The sequence below is a fragment of the Pleurodeles waltl genome, chromosome 10 (genome assembly GCF_031143425.1).
Source record: "Pleurodeles waltl isolate 20211129_DDA chromosome 10, aPleWal1.hap1.20221129, whole genome shotgun sequence".
In the NCBI taxonomy this organism is placed as follows: Eukaryota; Metazoa; Chordata; class Amphibia; order Caudata; family Salamandridae; genus Pleurodeles; species Pleurodeles waltl.
The window spans coordinates 14149797-14166299 of record NC_090449.1 but is presented as its reverse complement, the minus strand read 5'-3'; the positions used below and the strand labels follow the sequence as shown (position 1 = coordinate 14166299).

Below are 16503 nucleotides of genomic sequence, written 5' to 3'. Positions count from 1 at the left end.
AAAAATGCAAAACAGGGGGTCCTTGCCGAACATTTTGAGGGGCCCTTGAGCCTTGCACTCTTCAATGCATTTAATCAAGGAGGGCGTGAAAACCCCTCACACCCCAGGAACATTGACAGCAGGGCCTAGACGCAGAGAGGTATTAGGGGTGGGCTGTGGCCCGGGGCCCCAGTCTTTCAGGACCCCCGATAGACCCAGGTCTGTTCCGCAGACTCTTGCCCCGAAGACCATGAATAATTCTTAGATAGTTTTAAATACCGTTAGCCTTCAATTTAATTTTAAGGTGGGTGATGTCTGAGAGTCAATTACAGACAATTTGCAGAGAAATGTGTTTGTTTCATGTAAGATCCATTTTTTTTTTTTAGGCCAAAACAGGACCTCGGGTATGAGAGACGGGGGTGCCCAAGAGATTATTTTCAGTAACATTACTAAGCTGCTACTGGGTTACAGTATTGAAGACACGTCACTGCCCCTGAATATTAGGTGTAGACACATTTAGAGTTTGGCCCAGTGTGTCTGTCACTGTCAGTGACCTGGGCAAAGACGGCAGGAAAGAGATGAAACTGGATCATAAATTCAAAGCAGTTCCGAATAAGGTCCCAAAATATGTTTGGCCCCGGGCCCCACTAAACCTTAAGGGGTCCCTGCTCTGGTGTCTGGGTGGTGGTGATTGGGGGAGGGGGTTATAGGGTGCCCTCTGCACGTGTCACCAGGATGTGCACGACTTAAAGCAGGTTCGTTAACAGGGGCACAGGTTGTGAGACACCTCCAAGGAGCCCCGGCCGGAGAGAGACGAGCACATGAGACACTGCGACTCTCTCCTGGTGGGCGGGGCTGAGGGTCTCTTTGTCAGCGGGGTTCTCTGCACGTAGGAGGGACAAGCACCCAATCAGAAGGCAGGACGGGCAGTGCGTGTGGCACAGTGTAGGGGAAGCACTTAATAAGGGAAGCGAAAGACACGATAAAGACTGTCGGATAGCCCCGGGGGTCGTGCGCTTGCTGCGGAGATGTTGGTGACCCCAGAAGGGGCGAGACCCCCTTTCACTCTCCGAGGCTGGCATCATGCATACAGACCATTGGCGGTGCTGTGGCACCACACGCCTATGGTAGAGAAGAAAGCGCTATACACGGCACAAGTGTGAAATAAAGGCCTCGAAGCGCCCAGAGGCGGACCCCTACCTCCTCCGTTCTTGTAGCACAGGTAGGGGAAGCGCCAGACGTTGCCCAGGCCCACGGCGAAGCCCACGCAGGACATGGTGAAGTCCAGCTGTCGGGTCCAGGTGGCGCGCTCGGTGGTGGGCTCCCGCAGCCCCGGCGGGGGGTACCCTCCGGGCACCTTGGCACACAGGTCGGCCTCATGCCCGCCCCCGTTGGGAATCAGGTGCCCGTTCTTCTCCTCCAGCGAGATGTGACAGGTCCCATTGGACAGCGACCCCCGGCACTTCTCCATTAGGAAAGCCACTTGCAAGGTTTTTGTAGCGCTTTTTTTTCCTCCGGGAGGCGCTTCAGTTGGTCTTCCTGCCCTCCACAGGGGGCACCCTGTCTGTCGCTGGATGGAGGGGTCGGGTGGGAGAACGCAGGACCCACAGAATTAAAATATAACACTTCCGAAGGAGGGGGTACAAAAATATACAAAATAAATGGAGGTAGGGGTGGGGATGGAGGGAGCAGCGAGCTGGATGTCAGCAAAAATCCCCAAAGTGTAGTCAAATTGAGGATAAAGCGCCTCAGAAACCGTCCACGAAGCACTTGAAAGTCAGCCTGAAAAATCTCATGGATTAAAGGTGCGGGGGAGCGGAGAGAGACGCGGGGCCGCTCTCCAGTCCGTGCGGGTAGCGCCGCGGGTAGCAACGATGCTTCTGGCGGCGGTAGCGCTGCTCAAGGGCTTCGAGGCGCTCTGTTCTCCCTCGACGGTCGGCGGTGCTCCGGCTTCCTCCTCGCTCTGAGCTGAATGAAGCTCTCCCAGGGAGGCGGCAGCTTAAAGCATCCGATGAGGTCAGAGCGCCGCCTCCGCCGCCTCCGCAGCGCTACACTGGCCGGGAGCAGGCGTGACGCGCCCGCAGAGGCGCTATTTTCAGCTGCGGGATTCCGACCTTTCACCCGGTGCGCCCCCCCCCCCCCCCCCGTGTGTGTGCGTGACCGTCAACAAATCTACTTTTTTATTTTAAATGTAATTGCATTTTTTTATTTCTACATTTTCACATTGACCAGGGGAGTGATTCTTTCGATATGCGCTTTATATCCCGCGCGGGGCCGGCTCGCGCTTCTTAAAGAATGTATTGCATTTTAAAGATGTGTGTGTATAAACACATTCACCAATGCACACGTCGCCCCCTGCTCGGTGCAAGGCAGAAGGAGCCTGCAGCCGGGGTGAATGCTAAGGAGGTGTTAGGCCTGGCCCCCCAGTGAACGTCTGTAGTATTACAGGCGTCCTCGGGCTGGGCTAGGTTGTCTCCCACCCAACAGCATTTAAAAATGGAGCCATTTTTATAGAATACAACTTCTTTTGTGGGTTTTTTAAAGTGTTAATATTATTCTAACTTTCCAATTATTTGCGAGAGAACAATGCTTTTTAAAGTTGGGAATAATTTAGGATTTTTTTGAAAATGGAAACACATGCCAAATGGTGTTTTGAAAGCAACCATGTCCACTTAAATTGCTGAGTTCTGGCGAGAACATAAATACACTTTTGAATTAGGCCGAGCGTTCTACCTAGAATGCTTGTTTCCGGTCCAGGGAGGACCTGGCCTGGCAGTCCGGGCTGGACTGGTCCCATGGGCAACAGGGTCAAGACTTATTTGCATATGGCTGGGTCCAAACTGGGGTAGCATGGTGAACAAAAGAATTGATGGATTAAACCCAGATCTGTGACTTGGGGTGAATGTTTGAAAAGTTTCAGCAGTTCTGTTTGCTTTGGTTGCCCTAAGTGCGCCAGGTATGCCCAGACATGGGTCGCAGGCCCAGACAAGGGTCCCGGGCTCACTGCCCCCCCAGCCTGACTGATGAGGGGTGGTAATTGCCCTAAGTGCGCCAGGTATGCCTAGACATGTGTCCCAGGCTCGTCCCAGGCTCACTCTGCCCCCAGCCTGGCTGATGAGGGCTGATAGTCCCAGGATGCCTAGACATGCGTCCCAGGCTCGTCCCAGGCTCACTCTGCCCCCAGCCTGGCTGATGAGGGCTGATAGTCCCAGGATGCCTAGACATGCGTCCCAGGCTCGCCCCAGGCTCACTCTGCCCCCAGCCTGGCTGATGAGGGCTGATAATTGTCCTAAGTGTGCCAGGTATGCCCAGACATGGGTCCCAGGCTTACCGCGCCCCCAGCCTGACTGATGAGGGGTGATAATTGCCCTAAGTGCGCCAGAATGCCTAGCCATGCGTCCCAGGCTCATCCCAGGCTCACCGCGCGCCCAGCCTGGCTGACGAGGGCGGATAGTCCCAGGATGCTTGCTTCGATGGTTGTTTCCGCCCAGGGAGGACCTGGCCTGGCAGTTTGGGCTGGACTGTTCACAGAGGACAGGGTTCAAAGTGGCACACACGGGAGCAAAAAGATGATGGGTTTAGGCCCAGATTAATACTGGGGGTGAATGTTTGACATTGTTCAGCATTCCCAGTGCATTGTTGTGACTGCAAGGACATGGTACACATACAGACATGGCACCTGTCAGTCATTGTCCTCAGTTGGCAGCACAGCCTTGCATGTTATCACGCCCATGACCTAGTGTCTCCTGTCTACCTCCATGGGCTATTGTATGTATGCACGAAGTATTGTCCCTGTGTTCTCTTCCCCAGTGCCACTGCAAACATTTCAGTGCCAGTCTGTTGTATTCCCATGTCCCAATGTCCATATGTCAGTGTATCGATGCCCACATGCTTCTCTTTGCCAGGTTCAAGGTCCCTGTGTCAGTGTACCCATGGCCACTGGCTTCTCCGTGCCAGGTTCAAGGTCCCTGTCTCAGTGTGCCAGGTTCAAGGTCCTTGTGTCAGTGTACCCATGCCCACTGGCTTCTCTATGCCAGGTTCAAGGTCCCTGTGTCAGTGTACCCAAGCTCACTGGCTTCTCCATGCCAGGTTCAAGGTCCCTGTGTCAGTGTACCCATGCACACTGGCTTCTCCATGCCAGGTTCAAGGTCCCTGTGTCAGTGTACCCATGCCCACACGCTTCTCCATGCCAGGTTCAAGGTCCCTGTGTCAGTGTACCCATGCCCACTGGCTTCTCCATGCCAGGTTCAAGGTCCCTGTGTCAGTGTACCCATGCACACACGCTTCTCCATGCCAGGTTCAAGGTCCCTGTGTCAGTGTACCCATGCCCACTGGCTTCTCCATGCCAGGTTCAAGGTCCCTGTGTCAGTGTATCCATGCCCACACGCTTCTCTATGCCAGGTTCAAGGCCCCTGTGTCATTGTACCCATGCCCACTGACTCTATGCCAGGTTCAGTGTCGCTGCATCAGTCTCCCCACACCCACAACAGTCTCTTTACCAGTTTCAATGTCCCTACATCTGTGTCTCCATGCCCACATGTGTGTTTTTGCCAGTTTCAGTTTCCCCATCAGTGTCCCATGCCCTCTTGCATCTCTGTGCCAGTTTCTAGTGTCCCTGTACCCACACATATCTCTTTACCAGGTTTAATGTCCCTCTGTCAGTGTCCTAGTGCAAATATCCCCATCCCAATGTCTGCGTCACTGTCCCAGGGCAACATTCCAGTGTCAGTGTCTCTGACTAAGAGCAACTCTCCCACAGTCAGTGCTTCCTGGAGTCTGTGGCTCTCTCCCGGTGCCAACGATGCTTCCCAATGTCTGTGCCAGTGCTCCAGAGTCAATATAAATAGCCGGTTTCCCTGCGTCAATGAGCCAATGTGTCCTTATCAACGTCTTCATAATACCCTCAATATTATTCATGTTAAAGCTTTGGTACCCCAGTAATGGATCGCCGTTGGTGGGTTCTCTGTGTGAGAGTTGGTGCTGTGGTGCCTTTGACCCAACACCTGTATCCTGGGACCCTTGTGTTTTGTCAGTTTTTGGTAGTGCCAGGATGGGTGGGCCATAGCACTCCTATGCCAGTGTCCCTTGTGTCAGTGTCTCAGCGGACGTGCCAGTGTTCCTGGGTAAGAAGTGTCCCGCGGCAGTGTTAGTGCCCATTTGCCAGGGCTCCTGCTGGTTCCCCCCTCAGTGCTCCTGTATGACTGCCTGTTCATGTGCTGCCCCATCCACCCCAGGCCCAGAGCCCGGGCCCCGGTGCCAGCATCCCCGAGTCAGGGTCTACATGTCATTTCTTCTGTGTCATTGTCCATGTGCCAATGTTAGCATCTCAGTGCCAATCTTGCCATCTTAGTTTCAGTGTCTCTGTGCCAGTGTCTTCTTGCCCCTCTGTCGGTGTCTGAGTACCCAAGCAGTGCACTGGAGCAGTAACCTATGGAAGTGTTGAACTGCCCAGTTTCCATGCTGGTTTCCCAGTGACTTTGTCATGCCCGTGTCTCCGTTAGTGCCTCCATGGCAGTGCCCTTGTGTCAGTGACCTATGTCAGTAACCACAGTGTAGCTCCCCAGTGCTGTGTCCTCACAAACAGTCATCTCTAGCAGTATACCCATGACAGTACCGGTCTGTGCACCAGTGTTGTGCCCTCACCCCCAGTCAATGTCCTTGTGTCAGGGTCCCTGTGTCATGTCACTGTCCTGGTGTCTCCACGCACCAGTATCTAAGTATAAGCTGACCGTGTCCCCGTGTCCTAGTGTCAGGGTCCCCATGTCATGTCACTGTCCTGGTGTCTCCACACACGGTATCATAGTATAAGCTGACCGTGTCCCCGTATCCTAGTGTCAGGGTCCCTGTGTCATGTCACTGTCCTGGTGTCTCCACACACGGTATCATAGTAAAAGCTGACTGTGTCCCCGTGTCCTACTGTCAGAGTCCCTGTGTCATGTCACTGTCCTGGTGTCTCCACACACCAGTATCTTAGTATAAGCTGATAGTGTCCCCGTGTCCTAGTGTCAGGGTCCCCGTGTCATGTCACTGTCCTCGTGTCTCCACGCACCCGTATCTTAGTATAAGCTGACCGTGTCCCCGTGTCCGGGTCCCTGTGTCATGTCACTGTCCCGGTGTCTCCACGCACCAGTATCATAGTATAAGCTGACCGTGTCCCCGTGTCCTAGTGTCCGGGTCCCTGTGTCATGTCACTGTCCTAGTGTCTCCACTCACCAGTATCATAGTATAAGCTGATAGTGTTCCCGTGTCCTAGTGTCAGGGTCCCCGTGTCATGTCACTGTCCTGGTGTGTCCACGCACCAGTATCTTAGTATAAGCTGATTGTGTCCCCGTGTCCTAGTGTCAGGGTCCTAGTGTCCGGGTCCCTGTGTCATGTCACTGTCCTGGTGTCTCCACGCACCAGTATCTTAGTATAAGCTGACCGTGTCCCCGTGTCCTGGTGTCAGGGTCCCCGTGTCATGTCACTGTCCTGGTGTCTCCACGCACCAGCATCATAGTATAAGCTGATTGTGTCCCTGTGTCCTAGTGTCAGGGTCCTAGTGTCCGGGTCCCTGTGTCATGTCACTGTCCTGGTGTCTCCACGCACCAGTATCTTAGTATAAGCTGATCGTGTCCCCGTGTCCTAGTGTCAGGGTCCCTGTGTCATGTCACTGTCCTGGTGTCTCCACGCACCAGTATCTTAGTATAAGCTGATCGTGTCCCCGTGTCCTAGTGTCAGGGTCTCTGTGTCATGTCACTGTCCTGGTGTCTCCATGCACCAGTATCATAGTATAAGCTGATCGTGTCCCCGTGTCCTAGTGTCCGGGTCCCTGTGTCATGTCACTGTCCTAGTGTCTCCACGCACCAGTATCATAGTATAAGCTGATCGTGTCCCCGTGTCCTAGTGTCAGGGTCCCCGTGTCATGTCACTGTCCCGGTGTCTCCACGCACCAGCATCATAGTATAAGCTGATTGTGTCCCCATGTCCTAGTGTCAGGGTCCTAGTGTCCGGGTCCCTGTGTGATGTCACAGTCCCGGTGTCTCCACGCACCAGTATCATAGTATAAGCTGATCGTGTCCCCGTGTCCTGGTGTCCGGGTCCCTGTGTCACGTCACTGTCCTGGTGTCTCCACGCACCAGTATCTTAGTATAAGCTGACCGTGTCCCCGTGTCCTAGTGTCAGGGTCCCTGTGTCATGTCAGTGTCCTAGTGTCTCCACGCACCAGTATCTTAGTATAAGCTGACCGTGTCCCCATGTCCTGGTGTCAGGGTCCCTGTGTCATGTCACTGTCCTGATGTCTCCACGCACCAGTATCATAGTATAAGCTGATAGTGTCCCCGTGTCCTAGTGTCAGGGTCCCTGTGTCACGTCACTGTCCTGGTGTCTCCATGCACGGTATCTTAGTATAAGCTGATTGTGTCCCCGTGTCCTAGTGTCAGGGTCCCTGTGTCATGTCACTGTCCTGGTGTCTCCACGCACCAGTATCTTAGTATAAGCTGATCGTGTCCCCGTGTCCCTGTGTCAGGGTACCTGTGTCACGTCACTGTCCTGGTGTCTCCACGCACCAGCATCATAGTATAAGCTGATTGTGTCCCCGTGTCCTAGTGTCGGGGTCCCTGTGTCATGTCACTGTCCTGGTGTCTCCACGCACCAGTATCTTTGTATAAGCTGGTCGTGTCCCCGTGTCCTAGTGTCCGGGTCCCTGTGTCATGTCACTTTCCTGGTGTCTCCACTCACTAGTATCTTAGTATAAGCTGACCGTGTCCACGTGTCCTAGTGTCAGGGTCCCTGTGTCATGTCACTGTCCTGGTGTCTCCACGCACCAGTATGTTAGTATAAGCTGATCGTGTCCCCGTGTCCTGGTGTCAGGGTCCCCGTGTCATGTCACTGTCCTGGTGTGTCCACGCACCAGTATCTTAGTATAAGCTGATAGTGTCCCTGTGTCCTAGTGTCGGGGTCCCTGTGTCATGTCACTGTCCCGGTGTCTCCATGCACCAGTATCTTAGTATAAGCTGATCGTGTCCCCGTGTCCTAGTGTCCGGGTCCCTGTGTCATGTCACTCTCCTGGTGTCTCCATGCACCAGTATCTTAGTATAAGCTGACCGTGTCCCTGTGTCCTAGTGTTAGGGTCCCTGTGTCACGTCACTGTCCTGGTGTCTCCACTCACTAGTATCTTAGTATAAGCTGATCGTGTCCCCGTGTCCTAGTGTCGGGGTCCCTGTGTCATGTCACTGTCCCGGTGTCTCCACGCACCAGTATCATAGTATAAGCTGATCGTGTCCCCGTGTCCTAGTGTCCGGGTCCCTGTGTCATGTCACTCTCCTGGTGTCTCCACGCACCAGTATCTTAGGATAAGCTGATAGTGTCCCCGTGTCCTAGTGTTCGGGTCCCTGTGTCACGTCACTGTCCTGGTGTCTCCACTCACTAGTATCTTAGTATAAGCTGATAGTGTCCCCGTGTCCTAGTGTCAGGGTCCCTGTGTCATGTCACTGTCCTGGTGTCTCCACTCACTAGTATCTTAGTATAAGCTGACTGTGTCCCCGTGTCCTGGTGTCAGGGTCCCCGTGTCATGTCACTGTCCTGGTGTCTCCACGCACCAGCATCATAGTATAAGCTGATTGTGTCCCCGTGTCCTAGTGTCAGGGTCCTAGTGTCCGGGTCCCTGTGTCATGTCACTGTCCTGGTGTCTCCACGCACCAGTATCTTAGTATAAGCTGATCATGTCCCTGTGTCCTAGTGTCAGGGTCCCTGTGTCATGTCACTGTCCTGGTGTCTCCACGCATGGTATCTTAGTATAAGCTGATCGTGTCCCCGTATCAGGGTCCCTGTGTCACGTCACTGTCCTGGTGTCTCCACGTACCAGCATCATAGTATAAGCTGATTGTGTCCCCGTGTCCTTGTGTCGGGGTCCCTGTGTCATGTCACTGTCCTGGTGTCTCCACGCACCAGTATCTTAGTATAAGCTGACCGTGTCCCTGTGTCCTAGTGTCAGGGTCCCTGTGTCATGTCACTGTCCTGGTGTCTCCACGCACCAGTATCTTAGTATAAGCTGATCGTGTCCCCGTGTCCTAGTGTCAGGGTCCTTGTGTCATGTCACTGTCCTGGTGTCTCCACGCACGGTATCTTAGTATAAGCTGACCGTGTCCTGTGTCCTAGTGTCAGGGCCCCTGTGTCATGTCACTGTCCTGGTGTCTCCACGCACCAGTATCATAGTATAAGCTGATCGTGTCCCCGTGTCAATGTCCTGGTGTCAGGGTCCCTGTGTCATGTCATTGTCCTGGTGTCTCCACGCACCAGTATCTTAGTATAAGCTGATCGTGTCCCCGTGTCCTAGTGTCCGGGTCCCTGTGTCATGTCACTGTCCTGGTGTCTCCACGCACCAGCATCATAGTATAAGCTGACCGTGTCCCCGTGTCCTAGTGTCAGGGTCCCTGTGTCATGTCAGTGTCCTGGTGTCTCCACGCACGGTATCTTAGTATAAGCTGATCGTGTCCCCGTGTCCTAGTGTCGGGGTCCCTGTGTCATGTCACTGTCCCGGTGTCTCCACGCACCAGTATCATAGTATAAGCTGATCGTGTCCCCGTGTCCTAGTGTCAGGGTCCCTGTGTCATGTCACTGTCTTGGTGTCTCCACGCACCAGTATCTTAGTATAAGCTGATCGTGTCCCAGTGTCCTAGTGTCGGGGTCCCTGTGTCATGTCACTGTCCTGGTGTCTCCACGCACGGTATCTTAGTATAAGCTGACCGTGTCCCGTGTCCTAGTGTCGGGGTCCCTGTGTCATGTCACTGTCCTGGTGTCTCCACGCACGGTATCTTAGTATAAGCTGACCGTGTCCCCGTGTCCTAGTGTCAGGGTCCCTGTGTCATGTCACTGTCCTGGTGTCTCCACGCACCAGTATCATAGTATAAGCTGATAGTGTCCCCGTGTCCTGGTGTCAGGGTCCCTGTGTCATGTCACTGTCCTGGTGTCTCCACGCACCAGCATCATAGTATAAGCTGACCGTGTCCCCGTGTCCTAGTGTCAGGGTCCCTCTGTCATGTCACTGTCCTGGTGTCTCCACGCACCAGTATCATAGTATAAGCTGATAGTGTCCCCGTGTCCTGGTGTCAGGGTCCCTGTGTCATGTCACTGTCCTGGTGTCTCCACGCACCAGCATCATAGTATAAGCTGACCGTGTCCCCGTGTCCTAGTGTCAGGGTCCCTGTGTCATGTCAGTGTCCTGGTGTCTCCACGCACCAGTATCATAGTATAAGCTGATTGTGTCCCCGTATCCTAGTGTCAGGGTCCCTGTGTCATGTCACTGTCCTGGTGTCGCCACGCACCAGCATCATAGTATAAGCTGACCGTGTCCCCGTGTCCTAGTGTCGGGGTCCCTGTGTCATGTCAGTGTCCTGGTGTCTCCACGCACGGTATCTTAGTATAAGCTGATCCTGTCCCCGTGTCCTAGTGTCGGGGTCCCTGTGTCATGTCACTGTCCCGGTGTCTCCACGCACCAGTATCTTAGTATAAGCTGATTGTGTCCCCGTGTCCTAGTGTCAGGGTCCCTGTGTCATGTCCCTGTCCTGGTGTCTCCACGCACCAGTATCTTAGTATAAGCTGACCGTGTCCCCGTGTCCTAGTGTCAGGGTCCCTGTGTCATGTCAGTGTCCTGGTGTCTCCACGCACCAGTATAAGCTGACCGTGTCCCCGTGTCCTAGTGTCAGGGTCCCTGTGTCATGTCACAGTCCCGGTGTCTCCACGCACCAGTATCTAAGTATAAGCTGATAGTGTCCTCGTGTCCTAGTGTCAGGGTCCCCGTGTCATGTCACTGTCCTAGTGTCTCCACGCACCAGTATCATAGTATAAGCTGATCGTGTCCCCGTGTCCTAGTGTCCGGGTCCCTGTGTCATGTCACTGTCCTGATGTCTCCACGCACCAGTATCATAGTATAAGCTGATCGTGTCCCCGTGTCCTAGTGTCAGGGTCCCTGTGTCATGTCACTGTCCCGGTGTCTCCACGCACCAGTATCATAGTATAAGCTGATCGTGTCCCCGTGTCCTAGTGTCCGGGTCCCTGTGTCACGTCACTGTCCTAGTGTCTCCACGCACCAGTATCTTAGTATAAGCTGATCGTGTCCCCGTGTCCTAGTGTCAGGGTCCCTGTGTCATGTCACTGTCCCGGTGTCTCCATGCACCAGTATCTTAGTATAAGCTGATCGTTTCCCCGTGTCCTAGTTTCAGGGTCCCCGTGTCATGTCACCGTCCTGGTGTCTCCACGCACCAGTATCATAGTATAAGCTGATCGTGTCCCCGTGTCCTAGTGTCAGGGTCCCTGTGTCATGTCACTGTCCCGGTGTCTCCATGCACCAGAATCTTAGTATAAGCTGATAGTGTCCCCGTGTCCTGGTGTCAGGGTCCCTGTGTCATGTCACTGTCCTGGTGTCTCCACGCACCAGCATCATAGTATAAGCTGACCGTGTCCCCGTGTCCTAGTGTCAGGGTCCCTGTGTCATGTCAGTGTCCTGGTGTCTCCACGCACCAGTATCATAGTATAAGCTGATCGTGTCCCCGTGTCCTAGTGTCAGGGTCCCTGTGTCATGTCACTGTCCTGGTGTCTCCACGCACCAGCATCATAGTATAAGCTGACCGTGTCCCCGTGTCCCCGTGTCCTAGTGTCGGGGTCCCTGTGTCATGTCAGTGTCCTGGTGTCTCCACGCACGGTATCTTAGTATAAGCTGATCGTGTCCCCCTGTCCTAGTGTCGGGGTCCCTGTGTCATGTCACTGTCCCGGTGTCTCCACGCACCAGTATCTTAGTATAAGCTGATTGTGTCCCCGTGTCCTAGTGTCAGGGTCCCTGTGTCATGTCCCTGTCCTGGTGTCTCCACGCACCAGTATCTTAGTATAAGCTGACCGTGTCCCCGTGTCCTAGTGTCAGGGTCCCTGTGTCATGTCAGTGTCCTGGTGTCTCCACGCACCAGTATCTTAGTATAAGCTGACCGTGTCCCCGTGTCCTAGTGTCAGGGTCCCTGTGTCATGTCACAGTCCCGGTGTCTCCACGCACCAGTATCTAAGTATAAGCTGATAGTGTCCTCGTGTCCTAGTGTCAGGGTCCTCGTGTCATGTCACTGTCCTAGTGTCTCCACGCACCAGTATCATAGTATAAGCTGATCGTGTCCCCGTGTCCTAGTGTCCGGGTCCCTGTGTCATGTTACTGTCCTGATGTCTCCACGCACCAGTATCATAGTATAAGCTGATCGTGTCCCCGTGTCCTAATGTCAGGGTCCCTGTGTCATGTCACTGTCCCGGTGTCTCCACGCACCAGTATCTTAGTATAAGCTGATCGTGTCCCCGTGTCCTAGTGTCCGGGTCCCTGTGTCACGTCACTGTCCTGGTGTCTCCACGCACCAGTATCTTAGTATAAGCTGATCGTGTCCCCGTGTCCTAGTGTCAGGGTCCCTGTGTCATGTCACTGTCCCGGTGTCTCCATGCACCAGTATCTTAGTATAAGCTGATCGTGTCCCCGTGTCCTAGTTTCAGGGTCCCGTGTCATTTCACTGTCCCGGTGTCTCCACGCACCAGTATCATAGTATAAGCTGATCGTGTCCCCGTGTCCTAGTGTCAGGGTCCCTGTGTCATGTCACTGTCCCGGTGTCTCCATGCACCAGTATCTTAGTATAAGCTGATCGTGTCCCCGTGTCCTAGTGTCCGGGTCCCTGTGTCATGTCACTCTCCTGGTGTCTCCACGCACCAGTATCTTAGTATAAGCTGATCGTGTCCCCGTGTCCTAGTGTCAGGGTCCCTGTGTCATGTCACTGTCCCGGTGTCTCCATGCACCAGTATCTTTGTATAAGCTAATCATGTCCCCGTGTCCTAGTGTCCGGGTCCCTGTGTCACGTCACTGTCCCGGTGTCTCCACGCACCAGTATCTTAGTATAAGCTGATCGTGTCCCCGTGTCCTAGTATTAGGGTCCCTGTGTCATGTCACTGTCCTGGTGTCTCCACGCACCAGTATCTTAGTATAAGCTGATCGTGTCCCCGTGTCCTAGTGTCAGGGTCCCTGTGTCATGTCACTGTCCTGGTGTGTCCACGCACCAGTATCTTAGTATAAGCTGATCGTGTCCCCGTGTCCTAGTGTCAGGGCCCCTGTGTCATGTCACTGTCCTGGTGTCTCCACGCACCAGTATCTTAGTATAAGCTGGTTGTGTCCCCGTGTCCTAGTGTCAGGGTCCCTGTGTCATGTCACTGTCCTGGTGTGTCCACGCACCAGTATCTTAGTATAAGCTGATAGTGTCCCCGTGTCCTAGTGTCAGGGTCCCTGTGTCATGTCACTGTCCCGGTGTCTCCACGCACCAGTATCTTAGTATAAGCTGATCGTGTCCCCGTGTCCTAGTGTCAGGGTCCCTGTGTGTTACTGTTCTGGTATTGTGTCCCGGAGCCACTATCTTGGTGTCAGTATCCTTGTGTTCAGTGTCCCTGTGCGGTATTCTTCTGGTATTGTGTCCCGGTGCCACTATCTTGGTGTCAGTATTCTTGTGTCCAGTGTCCCTGTGCGGTATTCTTCTGGTATTGTGTCCCGGTGCCACTATCTTGGTGTCAGTATCCTTGTATCCAGTGCCCCTGTGCCAGCGTCCCTGTGTGTTACTGTTCTGGTATTGTGTCCCAGAGCCACTATCTTGGTGTCAGTATCCTTGTGTTCAGTGTCCCTGTGCAGTATTCTTCTGGTATTGTGTCCGGGTGCCACTATCTTGGTGTCAGTATCCTTGTGTCCAGTGTCCCTGTGCGGTATTCTTCTGGTATTGTGTCCCGGTGCCACTATCTTGGTATCAGTATCCTTGTGTCCAGTGTCCCTGTGCGGTATTCCTCTGGTATTGTGTCCCGGTGCCACTATCTTGGTGTCAGTATCCTTGTATCCAGTGTCCCTGTGCCAGCGTCCCAGTGTGTTACTATTCTAGTATTGTGTCCCGGTGCCACTATCTTGGTGTCAGTATCCTTGTATCCAGTGTCCCTGTGCCAGCGTCCCAGTGTGTTACTATTCTAGTATTGTGTCCCGGAGCCACTATCTTAGTGTCAGTATCCTTGTGTCCAGCGCCCCTGTGTCAGCCTCTGTTTGCGTCTCTTTTCTTTTATTGTGCCTGGTGCCACTATCTTAGTGTCAGTATCCCTGTGTCCAGCGTCCCTGTGTATTACTGTTCTTTTATTGTGTCCCGGTGCCACTATCTTGGTGTCAGTATCCTTGTGTCCAGTGTCCCTGTGCGGTATTCTTCTGGTATTGTGCCCCGGTGCCCCTATCTTGGTGTCAGTATCCTTGTGTCCAGTGTCCCTGTGCGGTATTCTTCTGGTATTGTGTCCCGGTGCCACTATCTTGGTGTCAGTATCCTTGTATCCAGTGCCCCTGTGCCAGCGTCCCAGTGTGTAACTATTCTAGTATTGTGTCCCGGTGCCACTATCTTGCTGTCAGTATCCTTGTATCCAGTGCCCCTGTGCCAGCGTCCCAGTGTGTTACTATTCTAGTATTGTGTCCCGGAGCCACTATCTTAGTGTCAGTATCCTTGTGTCCAGCCCCCCTGTGTATTACTGTTCTTTTATTGTGTCCCGGTGCCACTATCTTGGTGTCAGTATCCTTGTGTTCAGTGTCCCTGTGCGGTATTCTTCTGGTATTGTCTCCCGGTGCCACTATCTTAGTGTCAGTGTCCCTGTGTCCTGCGTCCCCGTGCCAGTGTCCCTGTGAAGCATTCTTCTGGTATTGTGTCCTGGTGCCAATATCTTAGTGTCAGTATCCCTGTGTCCTGCGTCCCAGTGCCAGTGTCCCTGTGAAGCATTCTTCTGGTATTGTGTCCTGGTGCCAATATCTTAGTGTCAGTATCCCTGTGTCCTGCGTCCCCGTGCCAGTGTCCCTGTGAAGCATTCTTCTAGTATTGTGTCCCGGAGCCACTATCTTAGTGTCAGTATCTCTGTGTCCAGTGTCCCAGTGCCAGTGTCCCTGTGCAGTAGTCTTCTGGTATTGTGCCCGGTGCCACTATCTTGTTGTCAGTATCCTTGTATCCAGTGTCCCCATCCCAGTGTCCCTGTGAATTATTCTTCTAGTATTGTGCCCTGTGCCACTATCTTGGTGTCAGTATCCTTGTATCCAGTGCCCCTGTGCCAGTGTCCCTGTGTGTTTCTGTTCTGGTATTGTGTCCCGGAGCCACTATCTTGGTGTCAGTATCCTTGTGTTCAGTGTCCCTGTGCGGTATTCTTCTGGTATTGTGGCCCGGTGCCACTATCTTAGTGTCAGTGTCCCTGTGTCCAGTGTCCCTGTGTATTACTGTTCTTTTATTGTGTCCTGGAGCCAATATCTTAGTGTCAGTATCCTTGTGTCCAGCATCACTGTGCCAGTGTCCCTGTGCAGCATTCTTCTGGTATTGTGTCCCGGTGCCACTATCTTAGTGTCAGTGTCCCTGTGTCCTGCGTCCCAGTGCCAGTTTCCCTGTGCAGCATTCTTCTGGTATTGTGTCCCGGTGCCACTATCTTAGTGTCAGTGTCCTTGTGTCCAGTGTCCCTGTGCAGCATTCTTCTGGTATTGTGTCCCGGTGCCACTATCTTAGTGTCAGTATCCCTGTGTCCAGCTCCCTGTGCGAGTGTCCCTGTGAGACTGGGCCATGCCACATCATACATTAATGCTTGTACCGCGTGTCAGAGTTTCACTGGCATTGTTCGCACGTCAATACTGGTGCCCCGTTTCAGTGTCTGCTTTGCCAGTGCCCTGGTGGCCCCTCCATGTACCACGGCCCACGCATTAGTGTCCTCTTGTCAGTGTCCCTATTGATCACCACTCGCAAGTCAATATCCCGATGTCAGTGTTTGTGGTCCTGGGCCAGTCTGAGTGGTAGTGTCTTTTTTGTTGGTGCCTGGTGTCATTTTTGGTGCACCTGTGTCAGTTTCTTAGTGTCAGTGTGAACACCACTGGGTTTGTGCACTAGTGCTTGTAGCCAAATGGTGTCATCTGGTGTCATCGCTTGCTTATAAATTACTTTTACCATCTACGAGTATTCCAAAGCTCTAACAGCACTCTACTATACCTCACTCTACTCCACGCCACCCTAGACCATTCTACACCACTATGCCAGTCCGTGCCACTCTATGCCACTGCACTCTACACCCAGGGAACCCTTCCCCTTTCTGAATGTATGCAAAAACTTTTTTTAAGAGCAGGCAGTGGTCCCACGGACCACTGTTTACTCCTAAAAAATGAAACTAAACTGTTTCATTTTTTTCCTTTTAAACGTCCCGTTTCCTTTAAGGAAAACAGGCTGTGGTTTAAAAACAAGCATTTTCAATGCAACGGGTCTCGCATTTGCTCGAGTTAGAGCTATTAGCGTTGTAAAGAAAAAAAACGTAGCGCGATTGCGCTATGTAAAATGCAGCGCGATCGCACTGTGTGGAAAAAAAACAGATAAAGTAGTCCGGACCCCAGGCTGAAAACATCGGGCCTCGTATGTTTCTAGTAGTTTACCGGTGCTGTGTAGGTGGGCTAAACACCGGAAAAGGCATGACCTATGCCTGCCTTTCACAAATGAAAGCAAGCGG

At 53.2% G+C, this 16503-nt stretch overlaps 1 protein-coding gene across 1 annotated transcript in view; it reads right to left on the bottom strand.

Moving 5' to 3' along the window:
• SLC6A8 (solute carrier family 6 member 8) overlaps positions 1-1953 on the bottom strand; it is a 151527-nt gene extending 149574 nt beyond the window's left edge. Inside the window, exon 1 of the mRNA XM_069209413.1 lies at positions 1180-1953. Coding sequence (XP_069065514.1) covers positions 1180-1450 — 271 coding nt within the window. The 5' untranslated portion in view covers positions 1451-1953. The remainder of the gene's footprint in view (positions 1-1179) is intronic.
• Positions 1954-16503: the final 14550 nt, after the last annotated feature.